At 33.1% G+C, this 24,627-nt stretch overlaps 1 protein-coding gene across 2 annotated transcripts in view; it reads left to right on the top strand.

Annotated features, from left to right (window-relative positions):
• The first annotated feature begins 379 nt into the window (after positions 1-379).
• LOC129217349 (mitochondrial dicarboxylate carrier-like) overlaps positions 380-24,627 on the top strand; it is a 55,665-nt gene continuing 31,417 nt past the window's right edge. Inside the window, exons 1-3 of one of the 2 annotated variants that reach the window (XM_054851634.1) lie at positions 380-426; positions 14,218-14,342; positions 21,397-21,516. In XM_054851634.1, coding sequence (XP_054707609.1) covers positions 14,238-14,342; positions 21,397-21,516 — 225 coding nt within the window. In that variant the 5' untranslated portion in view covers positions 380-426; positions 14,218-14,237. Of the gene's footprint in view, positions 427-13,920; positions 14,081-14,217; positions 14,343-21,396; positions 21,517-24,627 lie in introns of those variants that run through there. The other variant, XM_054851632.1, reaches the window with a different exon arrangement.

Here is a 24,627-nt window from a genome sequence, read left to right as displayed (position 1 = left end):
TTTTTCTTTCTCCTCCCGGAAGAAGTCAAAGAATTCTTTCCTTTCACTGTCGTTAATCTTTTAACTGGGAATCATTCTTACCTAATCCCTGTCTTTTCGTCTAACACCCTATTTTCAGCCCCATTAGTTTTAGTCTTATTAGTATCAACAATCTTCTTTCTGGAAACTTTTGCAGCTCAAAGAACAAAATTGCGAAACAGTTGAAGTGGAATAAATTAATTTTAAAGCTAACTTTATTGCGTTCCTTAACGTTTGTATTTTAAATTCTACTAAAGAGGAATGAAATTTTCCTTGGCTTTGTTTGACTTGTGACTATGCGTGTTAAAGTCTACAACACCTGTTCAAAGAGTTTCCAATTTATTTATTCATCGAAGAGATTCAAGATTCTCATCATTCAACTGCACGTATCAAAGACGAAAAACAAAGGTCAGAAATTTGTATTTATCTGTTTTATTCAGTAGTATTTTTCAAAAGGTGAGGACTAGACAAATTTTAGATTTTTAAAATTTGGCCACATGCCATTCCGATTTTTTTCATCATATCATAAATTTGTATTGCTTTAACTTTAAAAGAGTTTTGTAAAAGCTTATGTTTCAGAAAAAATAAACATCTTTAGACCAAGTTGTATTTAAAGGGGTGGGCAGACAGTTAAGTATTCTGCCGTGAGCAGATAAACGGCAGTATCTGCAGAAATGAGTTTACGAGATTTTTGAAGAAATGCATTTTGGAATCAATACTAACAATATGGAAATATGGGGAATTAGACGTTTTTTTTTTCTTTGAGCAATCACGATTGCTTATTGCTTTCATTTGACTGTCTTGATGTCCTATGATTTTATTTTCCCGCCAGCACCCTCTGCAGCATCACCGTCGACCGGCTCCTCCTTATGCTGCTCCTCTAGCGAAAACCGTCTCGAGGTTGCGTCCATATCCTACACTTACACGCATACATACACGCACGGACACACACACACACACGCAAGCACATACACACACTCAAACACATACAAACACCCGCATACATGCAGACACCTACACATACACACACACCTACACACAACTACCCACACACTCATGCCTGCACACAGATACAAACACACATGCCTACACACACATACACATACCCCTACACACAAACACACATAAACACACACGCCTACATACACACACACACTCGTGATTGCGAAAAACATAATTTGAATTCAAGAGGTCAAAATTCAAATTAATTTTTCTTTTTTTTTTTCTTTTTTTGAGCAATCACGATTGCTTATTGTTCTCACTTGACAGTCCTTGATGTTCCGGTTCCTTTTTCAGCTTGGACCAGGCCTGCAGCACCACCGTCCACCGGCGGCGGCGCGGCTGGTCCTGACCACTGTCCCCCGGAATCCACTTTTGCTGGGCAGTGGCGTCCATGTCCTGCACACGCATGCGCATACACAGCCGCCTACGCGCACACGCCTTTACACACATACACACGCCTACGTGCACAAACATAAGCCTACACACACACACGAACACAACTATATACACGTAAGCACCCAGGAGGAGGGACATGCTTGGGCGGGGGAGCCATTTCTAGAAACAATAACTCTAACCAGTAGTCTTGTCGCAACTCGTGATTGCGAAAAACATAATTTGAATTCAAAGTTTCGGAATTCAAATTAGAGTTAATTTTTTTTTTTTTTTTTCAGTGCAAACCAAATAAGCAAGTTTGTGCAATAAAGCTAACGTACAGCACGTGACAAAGGCAGTACTGGTGGTCTTTAGTGATGTTCCGGATATCCGTATCCGTATCCGTATCCGCGGATATCCGGGGGAAAATAAAGATCTGTATCCGTATCCGTATCCGTTGCTTTTTTGACGGATCTTAACCGGATCATTTCTATTCTAAAAACTTTTAGATATTTGAATAAAAGACCCTTAAATTTCATTTAAATTAGGTTTTACTCCCTATTTAAATTATAAGGTATCATTTCAGAAGCCGATTTATAACCCCCCCCCCCCCCCCCGTTTCAAAAAGGAAGGAGAAATAAGTTTTAAAAGTATGTATCAGTGTGTCTTTTTGTGGCAGCGTAGCTCTTAAACAGATGAACCGATTTTGGTAATTCATTTTTCGTTCAGAAGTTGACTTGATCGAAAGTGTTCTTAACTTGGCCTCGTTTTTGTATAACTTTAATTACCGGAGATATTAATTAAAAATCGACTTAACGTTTTCACATTTATGGTAGTAAAAATTTACCCGTACGTTAAAAATGTTGGCCCTAATTGAAAGAACGAAGTTTTCTGCGTTTGATATTTATTTGAAACTTCTAACTTATATACAGTAGGAGCTATAATCTTGTTAAGTAAATTTTAAATGCAATTCTAAGCCTTTATACTCGTGATTGGTAGCGATTTCATAGTCGGAAGATAAGGAGAAAAATCTCATGATTAAAAATTTTTACCTGCTGTCAGTTCATATTTGTTAACAAATGTGTGTTCTAACCCGCGAAATTCATCTTAATATGAGGTCGGCTCTCTGGGACATGTTTTTTTTTTTTAATTTTTAATTTAATATTAGTTTTTGTTATTGATTTGGGGTTTCTGTTATTCTTCATTTTTGTTTTTCTCGGCATCTTTCAAAAAAGTGAGACTAAAATCTCTATTAACTGTTTGTAAAGGTGTCCCCGGCTCTGTATTTAGTCGGTCGGAGTAAGTTCGGTGGAATGGGTCAGCGCTGCATTTATGCTGAAATAAAATGCCAAAAATTATTTCGAACCTGTCCAGTAGCAGCTTTACACTCTTGCTCCTGTGTCCTACATCTACCGAGTAAGCTAGAAATAATTTTTCACATTCCATCTAAGCATTTATACAGCGCTGGCCCATTCTTTCCAACTCTTCCTCAATTTTAACGGAGATTTATTTAAGGAGTAAATCATAGTCTTGATTATATTTTTGCCGCAGTTGGCATTTTTTGAAGAAATTGCCATTATTCTGACGGTAATACCTTCCGTAACAAATTTTACACTTGGATAGTTGAATTGGGTAAAAAAAATTTTTTTGAGATCCGTATCCGTATCCGTATCCGCGGATCTTGACACTCATGATCCGGATCCGGATCCGGATCCGCGGATCTACTTTTTTAACGATCCGGCACATCACTAGTGGTCTTCTGCGTTTCTAATATTCGGCGTCGATAGGCTGACTTCTAATATTCTGCTCTTCGAGATCTTTGGTTGGTTACCCTATAAAGCTTTGCACAAACTACCCTGTGCTGTGCATGTAGGACTTTAGGTTACCTCGAATCAGTCATTTTTGAAATCAAGGCATTTATAATGCTCATCAAATAGTAGATAAATTCAGGCCTGGATTTGCGTACCGCAGACCCCGCGGCGAGGGGGGGGGGGGGGCTGCACGTTCATAAGGAGCCCAACGGGCCAAGAAATTGAATAGTACTAAGGCTTTTCAACGTTGCAAATATACACTGCTGGCCTCTGGGAAGAGGCCCTACAGATTTTGTTGCAGTTGGCCCAAAATATATAAATCCGGGCCTGGGTAATTTCAAGTATTGAGATAAAATGGTAATTTTATGTCTGTGTGTGTGTGTGTATGGACCAAGAAGACAAAATGCGTATCAAGAAAATACTATTTCCTATTCAATACCAAGAGGTGAGGACTTCTTGGCTGCTTTATCAATTGCATCTTTTATCGGCAAGTTGCTGCAAATGATCAAAAAAAGCGTTACTTCAACTGTTTAATATTCTTCAACAAGCTTTGAAGTAAATCGAAAACACATCAAAGAAATTCTGTGAAAGAATATAATTTTTTGTTCCTAGATTGTTGTTTTCTCAAAAAAAAATTTGTTCGAATCGGACTATTCATTCAAAAGTTATTGGGGGGGGGGGGGGGACAGACAGACAGACCGACAGACAGACAGACAGACCGACAGACAGACAGACCGACAGACATTTTTCCCCATCTCAATACCCTACTTTCCAATTTTTAATTTTTCAATATTTATCTAACTATTTTATTTATTTTTGACTTTTTTTTGTTTTTCGGGATATTTTTAAGATGTAATTAAGCCTTCTTTCATGCTTTTTTTCTTCTTTCTCTGATTTTTACTGGGAAAGTAGGCTAAAACGTACAAAGCCCAGATCCCCACCCCTCTTGCTTTAGTACAAAAAGTATACACTAAAATAAGACAAAGTCCCGACCCTCCCTCGTTCTCCCCCCCCCCCCCTTCCGAAACATTGCAAGAGCAGTACTATGATTATACGCTATTATATATTCGTGCCCCAACTAAATAGGGGAAAGTTGATTTTTTTTTTTCAAGATGTTGGTATACTAAGTATACACCAAAAAAAACATAAGGTCCCTACCCCTATTGCTTCTCTCCCCCCCCCCCGCCCCGTCCGAAACATTGCAATAGCAGTATTATGATTATTGATTATACGCTTACAGCTCGAAAACTAATGATGATACCGGAGTATTCCTTTTTTTATTTCACTTCTTACAATATTATAAACCAGTGGTGCCCAACCTCCGTCCCACGGGTCACATCCGGCCCATGAAACTGATCAGTGTGAACCGTTGTTTTGCGAAATGTTATAACTCGAGGACTATGTAGCAACTGGTTTCTGAAAAACATTTCAGCATTCAAAAAAAAAAAAAAAAAGGCATCAAGTTATTATAACTACAATTTTTCTTTTATAAGGGGTCATTTAAAAGTTTGTTGGCTTGGTGTGAAATATTGTTACAATGCATTCCACTAGTGTCCACACATAGACGTACAATCGAACCCAGTTTTACGACAGCTACAGTTTGTAACACAATGTTTTACTGTTGCAAAATATGAGTAGGAGAATTTCACTTGGAGCAGAGGTTATTGTCATGATCTTAGGAATCAGTCTGTTTCTTGAAATATATTTCCAAACCCATTCCTCTGCTGGAAATTTAAAACCTAACCAAGTTTGAATAAAAGTTTGTGAAAAGCAAGTAATCACAAAAATGTCCCTAAAGTCCACTTTTGATTTATCAAAACTTCCACCAACTTCAAACTTCACTCGTCAACATCTTTTTAAGGTTTCCACCAGAGTTTTTAGGGTCAACACCAGATTCAAACTTGGTTAGGTTTTAAACTTCTTACAGAAGAGTGGGGTTGGCATTATACTTCATGCAACAGACTGATTCCTAAGTTCATGAAGATTACCTCTTCTTCAAGTGAACTTCTATAATTAGTATCTTGCAATTGAAACGATTATGTGTTTCAAACTTTATCTGTTGTAAAGCTAGGTTCGATTGCACGTGTACGTGTGGACACTGTAATAGAATGCACTGTAACAATATTTCGGACCAAACCAATGAAATATTAGAAGATGGCCCCTTATATAAGACTTAAAAATAAAAACCAAAAGTAACAAACATTCCTAATTTATTTAAAGCTTCAATAGTTAGCCAAGCATTAACATTATTTTGTAGACTGTCGCCGACACAAACGAATTATAAACTTTTGTAAAAAATAATTCCATTATGGTAGTAAAAACTTTAAGTGAACGTCATTACATTGTTGATCCATTTCAAGAAAATGACTATTATCATATTATTATCTATAAATTTTGTTCAAACATTTCTTTCCAAGAAGTAATGATAAAAAGTTATTAATTTTTTGAAGTTACTTTTTGGTTTTTGTTGTGAGATTTCTGCATATGATTAAGTTGGTAAAATGGTGAAACTTAGCTATCTACATAAAAAGTGTATGTTTCATAATTTGTGTATAATAGTGGTCCCGAACAATGTTTTCAGAAACCAATTTCTAAATACTTGGCTAACAATTTGTAACATTGTCATTAATCGTGCTCTTCAAGTTGTAACATTTCACAAAACAACGGGCAACACGGATCAGCTTCGCGGGCCAGGTACGACACCTGGGCCTTAGGTTGGGCACCACTACTTTATAATATTGTTAGGAGTGAAATAAAAAAAGTAACACCCTGGTAACGTCATAAATTTTCAAGCTGTACGCGTATAATCATAGTACTGAACTGATCAGTGTGCAATGTTTCGGAAGGAGGGGGGGGGGGGGTAGCAGCAAGAGGGATTGGGGTCGAGACTGTCTAGGTTTTAGTGTACACTTTATATACCAACATCATGCAAAAATTCAGCTTTCTCTTAATTAGCTGCGAAAAGAAAAGCGAATAATCATATTACTGCTTTTGATGGTCTAAGTGTTTCGGAGAGGGTGGGAGGGGGGAGCAAGAGGGGTAGGGGTCGGGACTTTATGTTTTTTTAGTGTTTTCTTTATTTACTAACGTATTGCCAAAATTCAGCTTTCCCCTAATTAGTTGTGACACAAAAAGCGTATAATCATAGTACTGCTCTTGCAATGTTTCAGAAGGGGCTGGGGGAAAAGTAAGTGGGGTGGGGGTCGGGACTTTGTGGCTTTTTAGTGCATACTTTATGAATTAACATCTTGCAAAAATTCAGCTTTCCCCTAATTAGTTGTGACACGAAAGACGTATAATCATAGTACTGCTCTTGCAATGTTTCGGAGGGGGGTAAGGGAGAAATGAAGAGGGGTGTAGGTCGGGACTTTGTGGCTTTTTAGTGTGTACCTTATGTACAAACATACTGCCAAAATTCAGCTTTCCCCTGATTAGTTTGCGACACGAAAAACGTATAATCATAGTACTGCTCTGGCAATGTTTCGGAGGGGGGTGGGGGAGAAAGCAAGAGGGGTGGGGGTCGGGACTTTGTATTTTTTACTGTATACTTTATTTGCTAACATCCTGCAAAAATTCAGCTTTCCCTAAATTAGTTGCGACAAAGCCTATTTTTTTACCTTCATTGACTGGGCTACATGGTTGTCCACTGTGGGGTGAAACCTCTTATGTAAATTCTCAAGTATCAAAGGACTTTCGTGACAAATTTGGCAAAACTCGGGCCCTAATTGTGGATTTGTATAAAGGACATAGCACACACCAATCACAAACATACATCATATTTTGTTTAGATATATATATTTTACTTTTATTGTTTATTTAACTTTTTCCATGATTTAATTCAAAAATAATCGGTTTAAATTTTGAAAGAAACCAAAATTTAAAAGTTACCTGAAAAAATCCAGGTGCTCATTTAAAAATCCAGGTGGGGTTTTTACAAATGCTAGTTTTACCGACCGCCTTGTCTGGTGGTCAAAGAAGTGACTATGGATGGGAAGTTACTATGGGGTCATGACGCAGTCTGCACTATAGAAATGTTCAGAAGTGTATCTTTACGGTTTTTTTGAGCAATCATGATTGCTTATTGCTTTCATTTGACTGTTTTGATGTCCTATGATTTCTTTTCCCACCAGCACCCTCTGCAGCATCACCGTCGACCAGCTCCTCACGATGCTGCTCCCCTAGCGAAAACCGTTGCATCCATATCCCACACATGCATACATACACATGTGCCTGCACACATACACACACACACAAAAATACCCACACACTCATGCCTGCACACACATGCATACACACACCCATACACTCATGCCTGCACACAGACACATACACACACGCATTCATACACACACATACCCACACTCATGCCTGGACACAAACACACACGCCTACATACACACTCGTGATTGCGAAAAACATAATTTGAATTCAAGATGTCAAAATTCAAATTTTTTTTTTTTTTTTTTTTTTTCAGACTCCCGCTACTTGCAAACACCAAAGGAATTGAATATAGAAACAACAAACACGAAGATAAATATTTTACCCTCAGCTTAAGTTAATTAGCAAAACCAGAGGTTTAATTGTGAAGGATGTGAGAGGAAACTATTTTAAACATTGAAATTTTAGTCAGATAAAAGATGTTTATGGTCATTTTTTATTCAATGATGGCAAGGAAAAAAAAAACCCTTTGAAGATACCCCCTCCTGTATATACACAGAAAAATATCAGATAAATATAGCTTAAAATGAACATGTGTAACATGCATTGAGATTGTTTTCCTTTCGTCCACCCACCTTTCACCCTAGTTTGACGCTCGCAAGTAATGTGTATCCTTTTCCAATGTTGATGTTACTTTGGAAATAAAGATATCGAACAAAATTTTTGCATTTAATATTCTTATTATGAAGCCAACTAACGAATAATAACTTTCTTTTCAACTCCTGTTGAATGCTCATGGAAAATATTTATCAGGAAATTAAATAAAAAAGTTGTAATTAACTTGTACACATTGCATTTAGTTTTATCATTATCATTGAATGTAAAATTTATACCTGTGTCTTTTTTTTCCATAAACTCTGATTTTTTTTAGAAGACCGCATAAACCGAAAACTATGGATGCTCTGAATACCGAACATTCAGTTAAAATTCTATTCTTATCTTCAGCTGAATACTGAATATTTTGCCAAAATTTGCTGTTGTTTCAACATAAAGTACAATTGAGTAATGATTAAAAATAGGAGTGGAACAGAGCTAAAGCCCAGCCAAATCATGAACTGTTTCAGCACATAACAATTTGTCGTGAATATTTTTTTTACAATAACTAGTACATAATATTATGTCCCATAATAAGTTACGTACAATTATGCCCAAGAATAAAACACAGTAAATTTAAAAGAATCCGTTGAACTATATGCAGTTCCATAATTGAGAATATGTACCTATACTTGGAAGTTGCTAAGAAACAAGTGACTTTACAACATTTTTGGTTAATAATTATTTAAAGATTTCATTTGTTATGAAATGAAGCTATTACAATATTGCATAAAACAATGTTTAAACACTTTTAGCTATTAATGAAAACAATAATGTCTTAATTTTTATTACATAATAGGTGTAAGTAATATCACAAAGTATTTGTATGATAAACAATCACAATGATACTTACTTGAAAAGAAGGTTTTAGGTGTAACATTGAAAATCTAGTAAATCTTCTCATTGCCTCCATAAGCAAAAATAAAATTATAATATCTTCTTTTTGCCAGCAAGATAATTTTTATGACAGAATGTACAGAAATGATCCTGCCGATAAGAATTACCCAGCTAATTCGTATTCGCAACTCCAGCGCTCGAATACGCTACCTTGCGGTGATTTACAAAACTGCAGAAAAAACTAAAACATTGCCATATTGCGTTCCACGTATGTCTGTTGACTTAAACATAGGCAGTTTGTTCTGAGTATTTATTAACGCATTCGATGTATCTTGGATTGCTTTCAGCAACAGAAAGTGTTCGAGCTCCTCAAAATAATGTTAGTTTTCATTATTTCCCTCTAAAAAGTGATTTGATTGAGAAATGGTGAAAGCGCGTTAACATCAGAAAACTCTGGATTAGCAAACTTGGATAACGTTACACCAGGTAAAAAATTTTATTGTTTTGTGTAAATTTGTAAGAATATGGGGTTTTTTTAATCTTAAGTTAATTTAACAAACCATATTTTACAGCAGCATTTAGTTGGAATAGACAGTATGCGAAATTTTTTCTTGAATATATTATCGTAGAACGAAATGAAAAATGTTTAACCGAGAAATAATTTATTTTGTTGCTTTTATTCTCAGCTGAAAGGTTTCGCCAGATTTGTTTAGGGTTATGGTTTTAGTATTGTGCGAGCTAAGTATCCTTGACGAGATTCCGCCCATGTTAGTTAAACCTTTTTTATTTTTTATCATGAGTGGAATAAAATGGTAGAAAGATTACAGAATTCGATAAGTAAAAAGAAATAATGGTAGATCAATTGAAAAGAAAACTACCACCATATATCCGTGAGAATTTCGTTGATGATTTGTATAGCATGACATAATTAAATCATAACTCAGAAATTAGAAACATACCAAACAGAAAAATTTTAAATGAACCTATTCGGCAATTTGAGAAAAATAACTCAGCTACAAATGCAAAACAATTAGCGCTAGCCAAGCAAGGCAAAGAAGTATCATCTTCTTTTGACAATAATTCCTAATGTTATATAATTAAATTTTCTAGCATTAATTGTTATTCTTGTCAGGCCACAATTATTATTTAGTTTTATCAAGAATTGATAAATATGGAATTCAACATCGTGGAGATGGCTGCTTAGAACTACGAACTGCGTATTTTGCATTAATTTCTAACGTTTAGTAATGCTTCTTGAATTCTCATTTCTTTCTATGTGGGCCAGAATATCAACAAGACTTTGAAAATTAATTTAAAAAGAATAAAGCGAAAAAATCATGCATACGAACAAAGTTTACTAGACTTATTAGCATTTTCTTCGTTACCACATGCGTTTGTTTTAGTTTTTTCGTCCGCCATTACACAGTGACTGCAGTGTCCCTATAGTTCGTTGGAGTTGCGAATAGATGCAGCGCTGCAGTTCCTAGCATGTTTAAAATCGCTTTTTTTTCCCAGTGCATGATGGTCCTTCATAAAAAAAGAGGCTCATTTGTTTTACGAGCGATTATCAATGATTTACGTAGCTTTGTTCAATTTCGAAGTTGCACTTTGAAATTTAGGTACTTCATCAAAATCAGTGCCGTAGACAGGACACAAAGATGGCTACCTTTCCCCTGATTTTGGAAGGTTTATTGTTACCATAGAAACGAAGACATGTGACATCAATAGCCAATCATTGCTTGCGGACTTCGCTTTTCTGACTTGGAGTTGTGGACGATCCACAACCCATTCCCGACGAAGTCAGGCAGGTTTTGGAGGTGCGAAAACTGGTTTTCGAGCTCAAAATGACGTCACATGTTCGAAAGCGGGAATCGTGTAAATCGGCACTTATTATTAGTCTATGTTTTATTTGTATTATTAATGCGAACACAATACTATACTTTGTTTCACAGTAAGTTGGCACTGAAGGGAAAGCTAGGCGAGCCGAATTGCAGCCGTTGTCAAGGAAACGAGGTTACTCTGAGTAGGGCGCGTGCCAGTCAGCGGTGCGACTTGCTGAATTTGGCGAGGGAAAAAAAATAATTTAAAATACCAAGAACGAAACAACTATCCTTGAAGTTTTCAAAGAAATTACATTTGTCTCAAATATGTTTCATCATATTTTTATGACTAATGCGAGGCTGTGAAGGGAATTTCACTTTACAGCGGCGGAGAGCTATCGGTCACAAAGTAATTAACAAATAATTCTGAATGATTAAAAAATTAGCAGGAAAACAAATAAAAAGTAATATTTAAAAGAAGAGAATATGCTCTGAAAGACGCACACTCTGTTTCTGATTATTTCTTCGTTCACTGATAAAAAGCATGTGCCCTCTCGTCAAAATACGGACCATCCAGTATGTATATATCATCTATTTCGAAAGAAAAGATAAAACGACCAAAGTTGATATATGTAAGGAGAACGTTAGCACACAGCTGTGAACAATTACCCATGGTAATAATGGGTACCAAAGGCATAGAAAAGAACCGCGTTCTTTTCAGATGTATAACAAATGAAAAACTATCGGACAATGTTCTCCAAAGCGCATCTTCGTTTTCCTACTGCAGATTAAAGTTCATCAACAAGTTTTTAGCGAAAAAAGAAATGTAAATTTTCAGTCCTTGCCCTGCAATTTTATTAGTTTGTTAAGAAGTGGATCTTTTACCTTGCCTCTGACATGGAAATGGTATTCCATATGTGCCTCCTCTTATCCATATCTTATGTATATATAAATCTATAGCTTTTTTACAACTTGTGCTTTCAGAAAAAATGACTAAATTAAACTGAAATTGCCTTAGCTTTCGGGACAAAATTGATTGCATATTTGAAATAATCTGCAACCTTTGTTACCCCCCACATTCTTTACCTCTGTTTTGAATAACTTCTCTTCAAGTTTTCACATGCACTCGACTTGCTCTCTGGAGTTGAGAAATGTATCCTAAGTTCGTTTAAATCTTTGCAACAAAAAAGGAACTCTTAATGTTTATAGTTTATTTTCCATAATCCCTCTGATTTAAAAATCCAACTGTGCCAATTCCAACCATTTCTTCGGAATTTGGAAAAGGTGCCATTGTATCTTTTTATACATATGTATATAAATCAAAGAAGTACCTTTGTGCAGAAAAGTAAAAGGAAATGTAACAATGATAAATCGTTACAGACACCTGTTTTGAGGTTTCAAGGAGCCCCTTTTTCATCGAAAAAAAAGATTGTGCTCACTTTTCTGCATTAAAACTGGGTGTTCCTTGAAACCCCGAAACACGTGTCTGCAATTCTCGGCAAATTTGTGTAACTCAACGTTGTTTTATTATCTAAAATAATATACATCAACCCTGTACACGCGTTTTCCTTTTATACACTCTAGTAATAACTGCAAAGATCCAAGATTAAATAACCAGTTTCGGAAAAAAAAAGATTGCCCTTTTTAAAAATTTTTATTCAAATAAAAAAATTTAGAAACTTTATGGGAACAATTAGCTATTACTATTTCGGAGCTTAGAGAAGATATTAATTTTGAATTTTTCAAAAAAAAAAAGGTCGATTTCAAGCTTAACTTATTTATGAAAAAAAATTTAAAATAATAAACGAAAATGCATCGAGGTTAGAAAATGCTAGAGAATACTAGAAAAGTTATGGCTCTCAATTTTGCGTGACTGTGAAAGTATATGATTAACCCCGAAACTCAATTTACTAAAAATTATTTTACTTACCTTAGCGTAGTTAATGTAGCCTACTTTATAGGTATATTTTGGGAGTGAGTAAATCTACTTCCTATAAAAAATTAATTTAAAGTAGGGGTTCTAAACCTGGAGAGGGTAGGGCGAATTAATTTCGGATTTCGAGGGAGATGTGTATGTTTCAAATTTAAAATGAAAAAATAAAACTCCTTCATCCAGCAGTTCATCGGTGTAAATTTGTAGTAGTGTATCTGTACATACGTGAGAGCATTATTTTTTTTTTCCTCCATAAACTTTTCAAACGATCCAAAAAAAAAAAAAAAAACGACTTTTGCCGTAGCAATTATTTTTACACAACAAGTATTCGTTGCATTCAAACAAAATTCGAGTTTCTTTCATTTTTTCACAATAATTTTCTTGAAGTTTGGGCTTATTATGTAAGAAACGAAAGCTTTTTGAAACTACCATGTTATAAATCTCAAATTCAAAGAAAAAAAATCCCGATGTTGTTCGTAATTGCAGCGTGTAAATAATTGAAAACTAATATTTTCATTTCATTTTTTGTTTCTTAGGCTCACGAAAACTGTTTTTAAAAATGTATTCAATTGCTTGGAAATAACGATGGAAAGTATAAATGAGAAAAAAGACTAGGCGGAAATGCTTTGACCACAATGTGGAGAGTTCATTCAAGAGTCATAATGACAAGATGTTTTTCCTTGGGCGATGAGAAGTGGGGCGAAACGAGTTCTGGGGGGTTTGCCGATCCACAGGAAGCACGCCAAGGTTAACCTTGAAAACTCAAGTCTTCGCCAAGACAGAAGTCGAGTGACGGCGCTTTGATTTTCCTTTCGTAATCAAATTCTTACAAATTAAGTATATTTAACACACAACAACTTCAACTATATATCTCAACCACATACATTCTCTATTTTTTTTCACCTCATTTATGAATTTACACCCGTTTAAACCTCCAAATTTACTAGAACTACTTCTCATCGCGGAGTAGCACATCTCGTACCTTTCCCTTCAGTGCCAACTTAGATTGGAATATACTATAGGGACTCTAGTCAGAGCAAGCACTTCCGCGTCTCAGAACTTACGTTCAACGACCTCGACCGGTCGCTACCGGTTGGTTGATCAAGTGACAGATAAGGATCACGTGCTTCAATCAACTAATCAACTTCTTAAAACGGTAACTGGTGTATTAAACGGCTTTCGGTTATTCACCGGTAGACCGGTTGAATTTGTCAAACGCAACCAGAAAGAGAAAGGGAGGCCTTCTGCAAAAATTATCGATACGAAATACACCTAAACTCGAACCACGAATTTGTTTGTTGTTGGTTGACCGACCGACGATAAAGTTTGTTTTCCTCTCAAACTCGTTTATTAAGTTCTTATCTTTAAAATGTTTTCTTGTGATGTAATTTGTTTCATCCTTTAAGCTGCTAAGTCTTAAAGGCATTTGTCAGGGGGAAAAAATCTTCTTTATTTGAAATGTTTCCTTACTTATGGTATACTTTATTTTCTATTTTTTATTTTTTGTCTTGAAAAGTAACCTGTAGAACTTGTATTGATCTCTTTGGAATACTCCTTTAGAATATAAATTTTTGCATGAATCGTCTTTGTTTATCTGTTCCATTTCTTGCAGAATCGCAAAATTTTGTAGCGATGGAGAAAGTGCAAGATAATACCAAACGTCTTGCGAAATGGTATTTTGGAGGAATAGCAAGCGCAGGAGCAGCAAGTTGCACACATCCTTTAGATTTATTAAAAGTATGTATTTTGTAAAAAACTGTTAAATTCTTAACTTTGTTTTCTTGTGAATTACGGGAAGAGTTTTGATATATCCCCTCTTTTTTTTTTTTTAAATCATCATTCTAAAATAAATTTATGTATGTCCTTTTAACGATAAATGTTCCTTGAAAGTAGAAAAATCTGTGGAATGTTTAAAACGCAGGAAAATGATTTCATGAGGACATTATGCCAAAGAAATTGCCCTTTTTCTCCTTATTAAAATACAGACTTTAACTTAACCCCTTTCAAAAATTGTTTAATTGGGTACATCCATTGTTACTCTTGTGACCATCAGAGCAAATTTTCATAAAAACTTCCTATTTCCGCAGTTCAAAATTTTTCTAAGATAAAATTGATAATTATTTATGAAACATACATTAATTTTTCTTTATAAAAAAATATAAAATTCATAGAAGAAAGTATTTTTCTTACCTACATTGCAAATAACATTTTTGTTACTATTGTGACCAATAAAAACATTGCGTTTGCAAAATTGTGTTTAAAATTAGATTTCTGTGAATTATACAAGAATACTGGAAAAAACTGTTCATATTCCTAAAATATGGTTATTTAACTTTAGAAAAATGTAAAAATTGAAAATATTTAACAGCATTTCCATTAATTATAGCTGTTTTTGAAAAAGGCTAACCGTTACTCTTGTGACGTTACTCTTGTGACATTTTGTTCATAATGAAATTTCCCCTAAACGTGCACATCAATTATACTCAATAAAGACAATTAAATAGGTTTAAAGACATTTATTATTAATGAAGACTTTACAACAAATTCTCTCTTGATAAAATATAATAATGAATATGAAATGGAAAATTAAAATTATGCAAATTTATAAAATCCACGAGAATTTATCAAATTTGGAGCATCAGTATTGGCTACAGTTTGGTGTCTCTTGTACCAAATACACTTGTCTTCTTCTTCAAATTTATACATTCCTTTCACTTTTGTGTGTATTAAGCAGTGTATTTTGAAATCATCATCAATTGCGTCAGTAATTATGCCATGAAATTGTTTCTTGTCATAGGTTACAATGACCCACTGTCCAGGTTGGAATTTCTCAACATCGGTTGAATTCGAGGTGTCATTATGAATTTCAGTATTATCAGAGTTATCTCTGTAATTCTGCTCATTAAATGAAAACTCTTTAAAAGAATCGTGTTGCGGATATGGCCTGTAGCAAATGCCATTGTTCTTGGCCTCAACATGATAAATTTTTTGAGTACCTTTAATGCTGCTTAAATTTTGCCACAATGTTGACACAATCTCGCTGCAATTTTCAATATCTTCATTGGAAACATGAAGAATATTTATTTTCGTTTTTCCTTTAACAGTTTTCACAAAATCAAAAGCATTTCTTACAGTTACCCTTTTAGCTCTAACTTCATTCCAAACAAATCGTTTTGTTACAGCCCCGATTCCGTCAACGGCTCCTTTCCCATGTGCTGTTGCAAAGAATGTCCAATTACACTTTTCGAGGTTGAAATGTGATTTTAATGATATCATGTTGGCAAAGTTACATTTCTGCTTAAATTGACCAGCACAACCATCAGAAAATATCGAAACATTTTTTACTGATGGATTTTCTTGCAAATGCACTGCTAATATCTTGCGTAGAAATGCATTTACACTAAACCGATCATGTGTAATATTATCAGAAATGACAGCATATGATGTAACTTTGTCTTTATCGTGCCAAATGACAGCAGTAAAAACAGTTACTTGTGGATTTGACCAATGTGCTGATTGTATCTCATCTTGATATAGGCAAGTGTAATTTTCAGCAAAATCAACTTGCATAACAATGTTTTCAGAATCTGTGTTATGCTTTGAAAAATTGAAGTAGTCTTGTGTACAAGTTTGAACAAATGTGTGCAGCAGAAATTGTTTTAGCTGTTTCTTAAGATCAACTAATGCATTAGAGATGGTATCTTCCACAAGAACTCTGTCAAAGCATTTTCCCCAGGCAGTTTCAACTGTTTTCCATTGGTAATAGCTTAATATGATATCTGGATTGTCAATATTTACATCAAACAGTGCCTCAATTGTATCATCACAAATTGCACATTGTGAATTCATGCATTCATACGAAGAACTATCACAGCATATAGTGTTTATTAAATCCTTTGCAGATATGTCAAATGCAGACAGCACATTACCTACAACTTTAAGGAGTGTTTCAAAGTTTTCGTGGTATCTGCATATGGGCAATTCCACCGTTACGGACGTAACAATCACAGACTTTAAACATGCCTAATTTCAATTTGGTTTCATAAAAAGCTACAATTTTTTTTGTTCTGTTGTATAGTTTGGTGTTATTAATGCTATCAAAAATTTGGGTGCAGATTGCTTTATTACAAAAAGTAACAAAAATTAAAAACTACCTGTTACGGACGTAACTCAGAAAACAGCAAAATGTATACATTGTCATACAATTGCCAATATTCCTGTGAATTATTCATAGATTTCTAAAATTTTCTTTGAAATATTTTTTCTAGAGATTTCAAGCTTTCTAAAACCATAAAGTTTTCATGGATATTGTTTGTAAAATTTATGATAGAAATTTATATATTTGTTACGGACGTAACATGTCTGATATGCTAATTGCACAAAGCAAATGAAAGCTTATGTATATTAATAATTTTTGTTAAGAGAGTGCAATGGTCTAGATTAACACATTATTTTGACCTTTTAAGTTACTTTTTAATAGTTTTTAAAGATTTGGGGAGGTAGGGAGCAGCCGCCGTACATATACCGCCATATAAATAAATATAAAATATAAATTGGTGCGTCATAAAAAGTAAAATTATCCAAGGAAATTAAGCAAAACAAAAGTGAAATTATTCAGTTACAAATAAATTTTTCAAATTTTTAAACTGAACGTGGGGAAGAGGGGGGAGGGTGCTTCTACAAGGGAGTACTTTTACAGTTTAAGAATTTTCGATGATTTTCTCTATCTCTCAACAAACATATTAACTGCGAAATTTCTTTTAAAGTTTAACAGTTGCCTTTGATTTCAATCGCTTTTTAATAGAATTGGCACGTTTTTGCCAAAGGTGGAAAAAAACGGTCGAAACTGACATCGGAAAAATGCGTTTTGGCCAACATAAGGCCTAAGTAATCTAAATCTTGCTTCAAACATAAATGTGCTTCATCTGAGGATTAGATGTGTTTAATATTTAGTACTTTTAACTCTAATCTAATTATGCTTTTTAATTTAAATTTAAAACTATAAAATATTCAACGCACAATGAAACAATCTAAATATAATTTTTTTGTGGAGGGTAAATAACAATAAAAAGTAACTCAGTAACTTTGGTTTAAACTATTAAACAGGACAAATTCTTATCTCTAAGTTAGTTTTTAAATAAGAAGTAATATCAGTTTGGCTATGCTTTCTGAATGATAGAAGTTCGAAGAGAAAAACTATAATTAATATCTGTAAAATAAATTTTTTTTTGGAAAAAAAAAGTATTAATGAAAATTAAGCACTAAATTCTTTGGATTTCATCTCGTTAAATGATCAAGTAATTTTCACCAAAATCTACTTGGAGAACACTATTCTTTTGTGTCTAGTGCATTGATGAAGCAAAGTTTGAGAAATTAAGGAACCCTCTAGAATATATTTATGCATGTTATTAAGCATTAATTACCAATCTAGAATTATTAACACCAATTGAATTTATTGCATGATTTGGAGGACAAAAAATCTTACCTTGAGAGGAACACCTCAGAGCAACAGTAGGATATCTTAGTGTTATTCCTAGGATTAGATGTCTTAATGTTGCTCTGAAGCGATCATGTGTATTTCAATAATTTTAAAAAATGAAATTAAATATCCACTAATATTTATAAAATTTTGAAAATCACAGTATCAGAAGTTTTGTTATATCATATTAAATCTCATGCTCTATATTTTCATTGCCCATCCTGTACTTTTTTTCTTTTTAATTGGAAATATACATGTGTTACGGACGTAACGTACTGCTTTTTGTTACGTCCGTAACAAAAAATGTTACGTCTGTAACGCCATTTTTTTAAAAACTAAAGAAATTCTAACATTTTAAACTATGGTAAACAATTACTCTGATGAATTGCTAAAAGGACAAAAAAAGATTTCTTTTAATTTTGATGTTTTAGGAAGTAATGACATCTTTTGCTAAATTTTTGTTACGGACGTAACATTGAACTTCATGTTTTTAAAATTTAAATTGTTTAATTTTATTTTGTAAAAAAATTAAAATAAATGCATGTTATTATAGTATTATGGTAATAGTTTAAGCTGTACTTCAATTAATTTTGTTTATTTTTATTTTGCTATTAGAAATAAGCGTTTGAAAATGGGGTATTTTTTTCTGATTGTTTTGAAGACCCGACTATCATACTTCCAACTAGGAAAAAAATTGATTATTTAATTTTTATTAAAAAAACAATGCAATATTTTGAAATTACACATTTCAAGCTTTACAATGATGTATAATATAGCAAAATAACTGCAATATGAAATTTTGACCTACTGGTTTCACTTTTCATGGAATTGCCCATATGCAGACATTCTGTGGGATATCTTTATATGGCAGGATGTAACTTGGTTTTAATGCGGCAAACGATGATTTTCCAATTTTGACGCCTGGAAAAGTTTCTTTAAATAAAGAGTAGGCTTCAGAAATTGTAAACAGTAAATGTCTTCTACAATTAATAAGGGCAGTAGTATCCTTTTTCTTGCGCCTGACATATGCGACTTTAGCTGTTGGATCTGGCCGACTAATGTCATCACGAAGATAAAAGTCAGTAACAATCTTCTTAGTTTCATCATTAATGCCCTTCTTATCTTTATGAGAGTTCTTACTCTTCTGTGTAATTCCAGCATTTTCAGCTAATTGTTCAATTACTATTAACTTTTTTGTAGGTGATGTGGGCAGTTTGCTTTCGATTCGTTTCATCATTCTTCCCATAGCCTGTGGAGTTAGAGATTTTTTGCCTTCTTTATTATTCTTAAGCTTTGCCATTTCTCTACTTTTTCTTTTTCTTAATTTTGCTTTTTCTCTCGCTAAGGCTTTTGCTGATTCAGACGACATCATTTTGACTTTGTCATAATATGATTTGTTTTGTATTTTTCGCCTATCCAAGTAATCTGTCTCATTCTTGTGAGTTTCTCTCCACAATTTTTGGCGCTTAGCAGCACTTTTTCTTTTTAAAGTAGTTTCATCCATTAGCAAAAAATAATGGAATTGATTAATTGAAGAAAATAAAATTGCAAACTTTTTGAACAATTCATTTATAACTCAATAATAGTTTGAAAAACAACCATGTGCTTCACACTAACATTAGAATAAGAAAAGTTTAGTTGTTTATTATGTATAATCTGTTTTTATTAGTGTTTCTAACTGTAAAACAAATTTAAAAAAAATATTGATAGATATTTCCTTTGTTAAAAATATTTCAATTTCATAAATAAATTGGTTAATTGCACATAATTGAAGTTTAAAATTACAAATGTTAGTTGTAGTGAGCTTTAAGCTAGTTGAAGAAGTTTTCTAATAAGAAAAGAAACAACTAAACTCTAAAAAAGTTGGTTTGTGTTTATGTTTTAGCAGTTTCATGCTTAATTGTAGTAAAGGCATCATGTGTTACTCTTGTGACACATGCATTTTGTTACTCTTGTGACAACAGTCTAGAGCCAATTATCCTCATAATATAAACAAAAAAATTATTGTAAAATATATCATATGTTATTAAGGCATAGAATAAAAAATTTAAAACAAAAATTATACATAGTTTTTTTTTTAGAATAACTTTTATATGTTTTGCGTTACTCTTGTGACCATAAAATAATATTTTTTCAGGTATAGATAAAACTGTAAATAAAAGTACATTTAAATTTTTAACTGTGTAGATTGAAATAATAAATAGCAAATTATTAATTTCAATATTTAATAATTTTTTTCTATGACAAAAAGTAGGAAATAACACGATTCAAAAAGTGCTATATTTTAATCTGAAATGAAATCAAACGGAAAGCTCTTGTTTCCCTGCTCACTATTGCTTTAGATTTGATCCTATGAAATTGAAATATAGAAATTTATATGTATGGACTCTTGATGATTAAAAAGATGTATCACACTTATATTTAAGCTAAAAAATATTTTTTATCAAAAAGGTTCATTTTTGGTGGACGTACCCAATTACAAAAATGCTATGATATCATATCAGCAAAAATATCTTATTCTATTTCTTTTAATGATTATTATTTTTTAATCACTAAGCTTTCCCATTTATATAACCATTTGTATTATACAAAAAAAAAAAAAAAATATTCCCTTAGTAGCTAACCCTGATAAAAAAAAATAAGGCTCAAGTTAGTATACGAAAGTAAAAGTAAATTTATTTTTTATTTTGAAAACTCATTATTTTTATCAAATTTGCAAGTAAAAAATTTGAAAGGTGAAAGAAAACAAGTCTTATGGAATCCCTGAGAGAGCTCTGTGGAAACCTGGGGTTCAGCAGAATACAATTTAAGAAATGCTGATTTAGAGTATTTACATATTTACGATAAATTTACATTTCCAGTGTCATGAAATAATTTTGCTTAATTGCAAAAAATGTCTTTTCATTCATAAGCTCACTTATTTTGCATTGGGAAAAGGGGTCAAAATGTGCCCCATCCTACTTAATTTTGTTGAACCTAGCCTAGTAAAAAATCAGTCAAATTTGAATAATAAATATGGCCCAGTGGTAACACATTTTAGTTCAAAACTAAAAGGTTTCAAGTTTTCATTTATGTCCATTTTCGCACATATTTAAATTTTTGTTTCTATCTTCTTGTTTGTTCATTTATTTGAAATCTTCCGTGTTATTATAGATGTGGATTTTTGATATGTGTTAATTTTTGATCTGTGTTTGATTTAAATAAAATAATAAACTATTCTTGAAATATTGTGGTCTGAATTTTGAATTATTTTGAGAAGACCAGATGAAAGGTTCTTTAAGATAAGGGTTTACTTTTTCTCTTCTCTCCTAGGTACATCTCCAAACACAGCAGGTTGAAAAAGTGGGCATTGTGAAAAATACAGCTAATATCATAAAAAAACAAGGTGTACTTGCTCTTTATAATGGCCTTACTGCTGCACTTTTACGTCAGGTAACACTTGCTAACTTGTTTTACCTTTTGATTCTTTACAATGCCTTTGACTTGACTTTTAAATTTATACTAAGATACTTCATGAATATCTCGTTTTGTTTTTCATGTTTCTAAAGTTGATTTCATTTACTTTATTTTATGATTTTTGTGCAAAAATATTGAATAGTTGCCAATAAATATTTTCAGTTAATGATTTCAATGACCAACAAAATTAATTTGTTTAATTCAGTCATGTTTCTAAATGTTTGCTATGTAAAACAAATGATAAAAATGGGAAAGTGTTTTTTTAACTGAAAAATAAAATTTATCAATTCAGGTATGCACTTTTGACCGTAAAATATTCAAATGGTTTGTGAGAGTACTTCTCAAGTAGGAAAAATTGAGACTTGTTGGACCTAAGAGTATATTTGTCCAGTTAAAGCCCAACTATGACTCTTTAGAACATTTTTCAAACTTTATTTGGTACCCCTGCTTATACTATATTGAATGAATAAAATGTTTTGATCCTTCCTTATTACTATAAACTGATCTGTTATGTAAAGCCAATGTCATACATTTATAAGATGTTGTCAAATTTGGCTTATCGAAAGTGTATATTGCTTAACTGTTGTGTGTTAGTATAAATATGTCAAATCTCAAGTGGCATTGGGATTTACCAGAGAGTTCAAAATTTTAAGGAGAATTTTTTTCCTAGATTTAAAATTTGCCTGCTGGAGAAGAGACACCTGTGGGCTCATGCCCAATATTTTTAAAATGAGGGAAGAAATATAGGGGTAAACAATATGGAGAGAAGCCTGTAAAAGTCTTTTGTGACAGGACCCAAAATTTCTGTGCAAACCCCTGCCTGTACCAATGCCGTCACAACAGAAGGCCCTAGCGCTGAAATATGACGTCGCTCAATCAAGGCAACTGGATTATGTTGGCGTTTAATATTGGCACGTTTTGATTAAACTTTTCATTGTTGAGAAATAAGTTGATTTTATTGAATTGAAAGAAGATTTATATTTAAAAATGCAGTATCATTTTTTTTTTAAATTTATTTCTAATGGCAAGATTTTAAGGCAACACCAGATACAAAAGTATAACTGGATTAAGGATGTAAACAAGTGGAGGACAGAGATACAAAAAAAAAGATAATAATAAAAAAGCAACTGTAGCAAAGATCTATGAATCCCAAAAGCCCTTGACCTCCCAGTATCTGTCCGCAAGAGAGCGTTGGAAAGAGCAGGGCAAATGGTGAAACAGTCAGCATCCATGATCCATCCGAGATCACAAAGGCTTTAAGAAAATACATTAAAGATTTCTATACATATTTATATATCGATACTCATAATTATTAGAGGAATGTTTGTTTATACAGCAGATAAGTAGAAATTGGGGGGCAGATTTCCAGAGTTGTTTCAACTTAATTTTTTCTAATAAGGAAGGTTTAACTCATGCCTAAAAGGTTTACAAAAGCGCAATTTGCAGTAGATTTTTGGATCTCAGTTTGTTTGGCTCGCCATTTATTATTTGGTAATATAAAATTTAGGTTGTCGACCCTATGCATAACACTAAATCTAATGGTACGATGCACCTCTTGCGAACTAACAATTGTTTGGCGCAGTATAGCCTATTAAGACTCTTACGCTAAAAAACCCAAATGAACCAACGAAACAGTAAAAATGGTTGATTTCCGAAAAAGTTGATTGTTGGTGCAGTTTAAAATTTTAATAAGTTTCTGAATATGTGAACTTTTCCTTTTTTACAAATCAAACCTTCAAAACCATTCAGAGCCAAAAAAAAAGCCAAGGCCAAGTTAAAATTTCGTCAAAACCAAAATTGTCGTGGAAAGCCGAGAAAATGGTCGTGATCATGAAATTGCGCCAAAAATCTCCATCTCAAAGTTTTACAAAATAAGTATGGCAAGTTTGGTGGCTTTTAAAATTATTCCAAACATGCTCATTTATGCAAATTTAAAATTTATTTTATGGTTTCTTTTATTTAGTTCACCGATTGTTTTACGTAAGTAAATGTTTTCTGACATTTTAAATCATGCCGTAAATCATGCTTTAAATTACTAGCACAAGTTCAGCAAATTTGAAATTACACCAAAATATTTTATTTGCAAAAATGCTTGGTTAAAATCAAAGTTCAACTTTTGAAAAACACACACACACACACAAAGAGAGAAAGAAAGAAAAAAAAATCTATAAGCGGATTTTCCTAAAACGTCCATTGCAAGTTTTTGGCAAGACAATACGTCTGAATATTTGTAAATTTTCGAAAACTCTGCCACAATCATAGATTTTATTTTTGGGTAGTTAAAAATTAGTTTGTTAATGCATTACTCTAAATGTTTCAAACATTTCATATTCTTTAAACAGGTAATCCATGAACTTCATCTCATAGCGAAATTTTTGGATACAATTATTGGAAAATGGTTAAATTTAGCTAGCTTCTTGATTTAACTTTTGAATCAGCTGGTTAAATTTAAAAATTAAGTGCATCTTTTACCAACAAGAAAAGAAATTTTTAATTAGACGAGCATTGTTCATGTATAAATATTTTAATTCCGCTGAGAAAATCTGAAATGTATCGAGTAAATTTCAACCTGTAGTGCTATCAAAGCATTATACCACCACAATGTTTCATTGTCAACTAATCCAGCAACTACCTGGATTCTCAGTTAGTATTTAAGAAAAGTTACTTTCATGATGAAAGAGAATGTTATATACCAAAAAAAGTAAAACTTATCTTTTATGTTTTAAATGTCATCCAAATCCTTTGGAAATAGCTTTCTTCAGCGTATGCTAACGAACTTCATCATAAAATAAGCTGGAAATATGCATCTTAGTGAAAAGAAAGTTGCCTCAACTTGATGACGCACTCCTTAGCAACCAAACAGTTGTTAGGCTTTCTCTGTTGCGACAGTAACAGCTTTACCCATGCTTGTGCTATAAAGATTTAAAAATGACCTTGAAATAATAATTTTACCTTGAAATAATAATAATAATGAAATGTTGGGGGGGGGGGGGGGGGATGGGTGCACACATAATTTTATCTAAAGCTCCAATTGTGTTCCATGAAGTAATAAAAAAATTGATATATAATGACAACTGTCCGTAAAAA

This window comes from Uloborus diversus, chromosome 2 (genome assembly GCF_026930045.1).
Source record: "Uloborus diversus isolate 005 chromosome 2, Udiv.v.3.1, whole genome shotgun sequence".
Lineage (NCBI taxonomy): Eukaryota > Metazoa > Arthropoda > Arachnida > Araneae > Uloboridae > Uloborus > Uloborus diversus.
The sequence above is the reverse complement of the archived record's forward strand: the minus strand, read 5'-3'. Positions and strand labels throughout refer to the sequence as shown.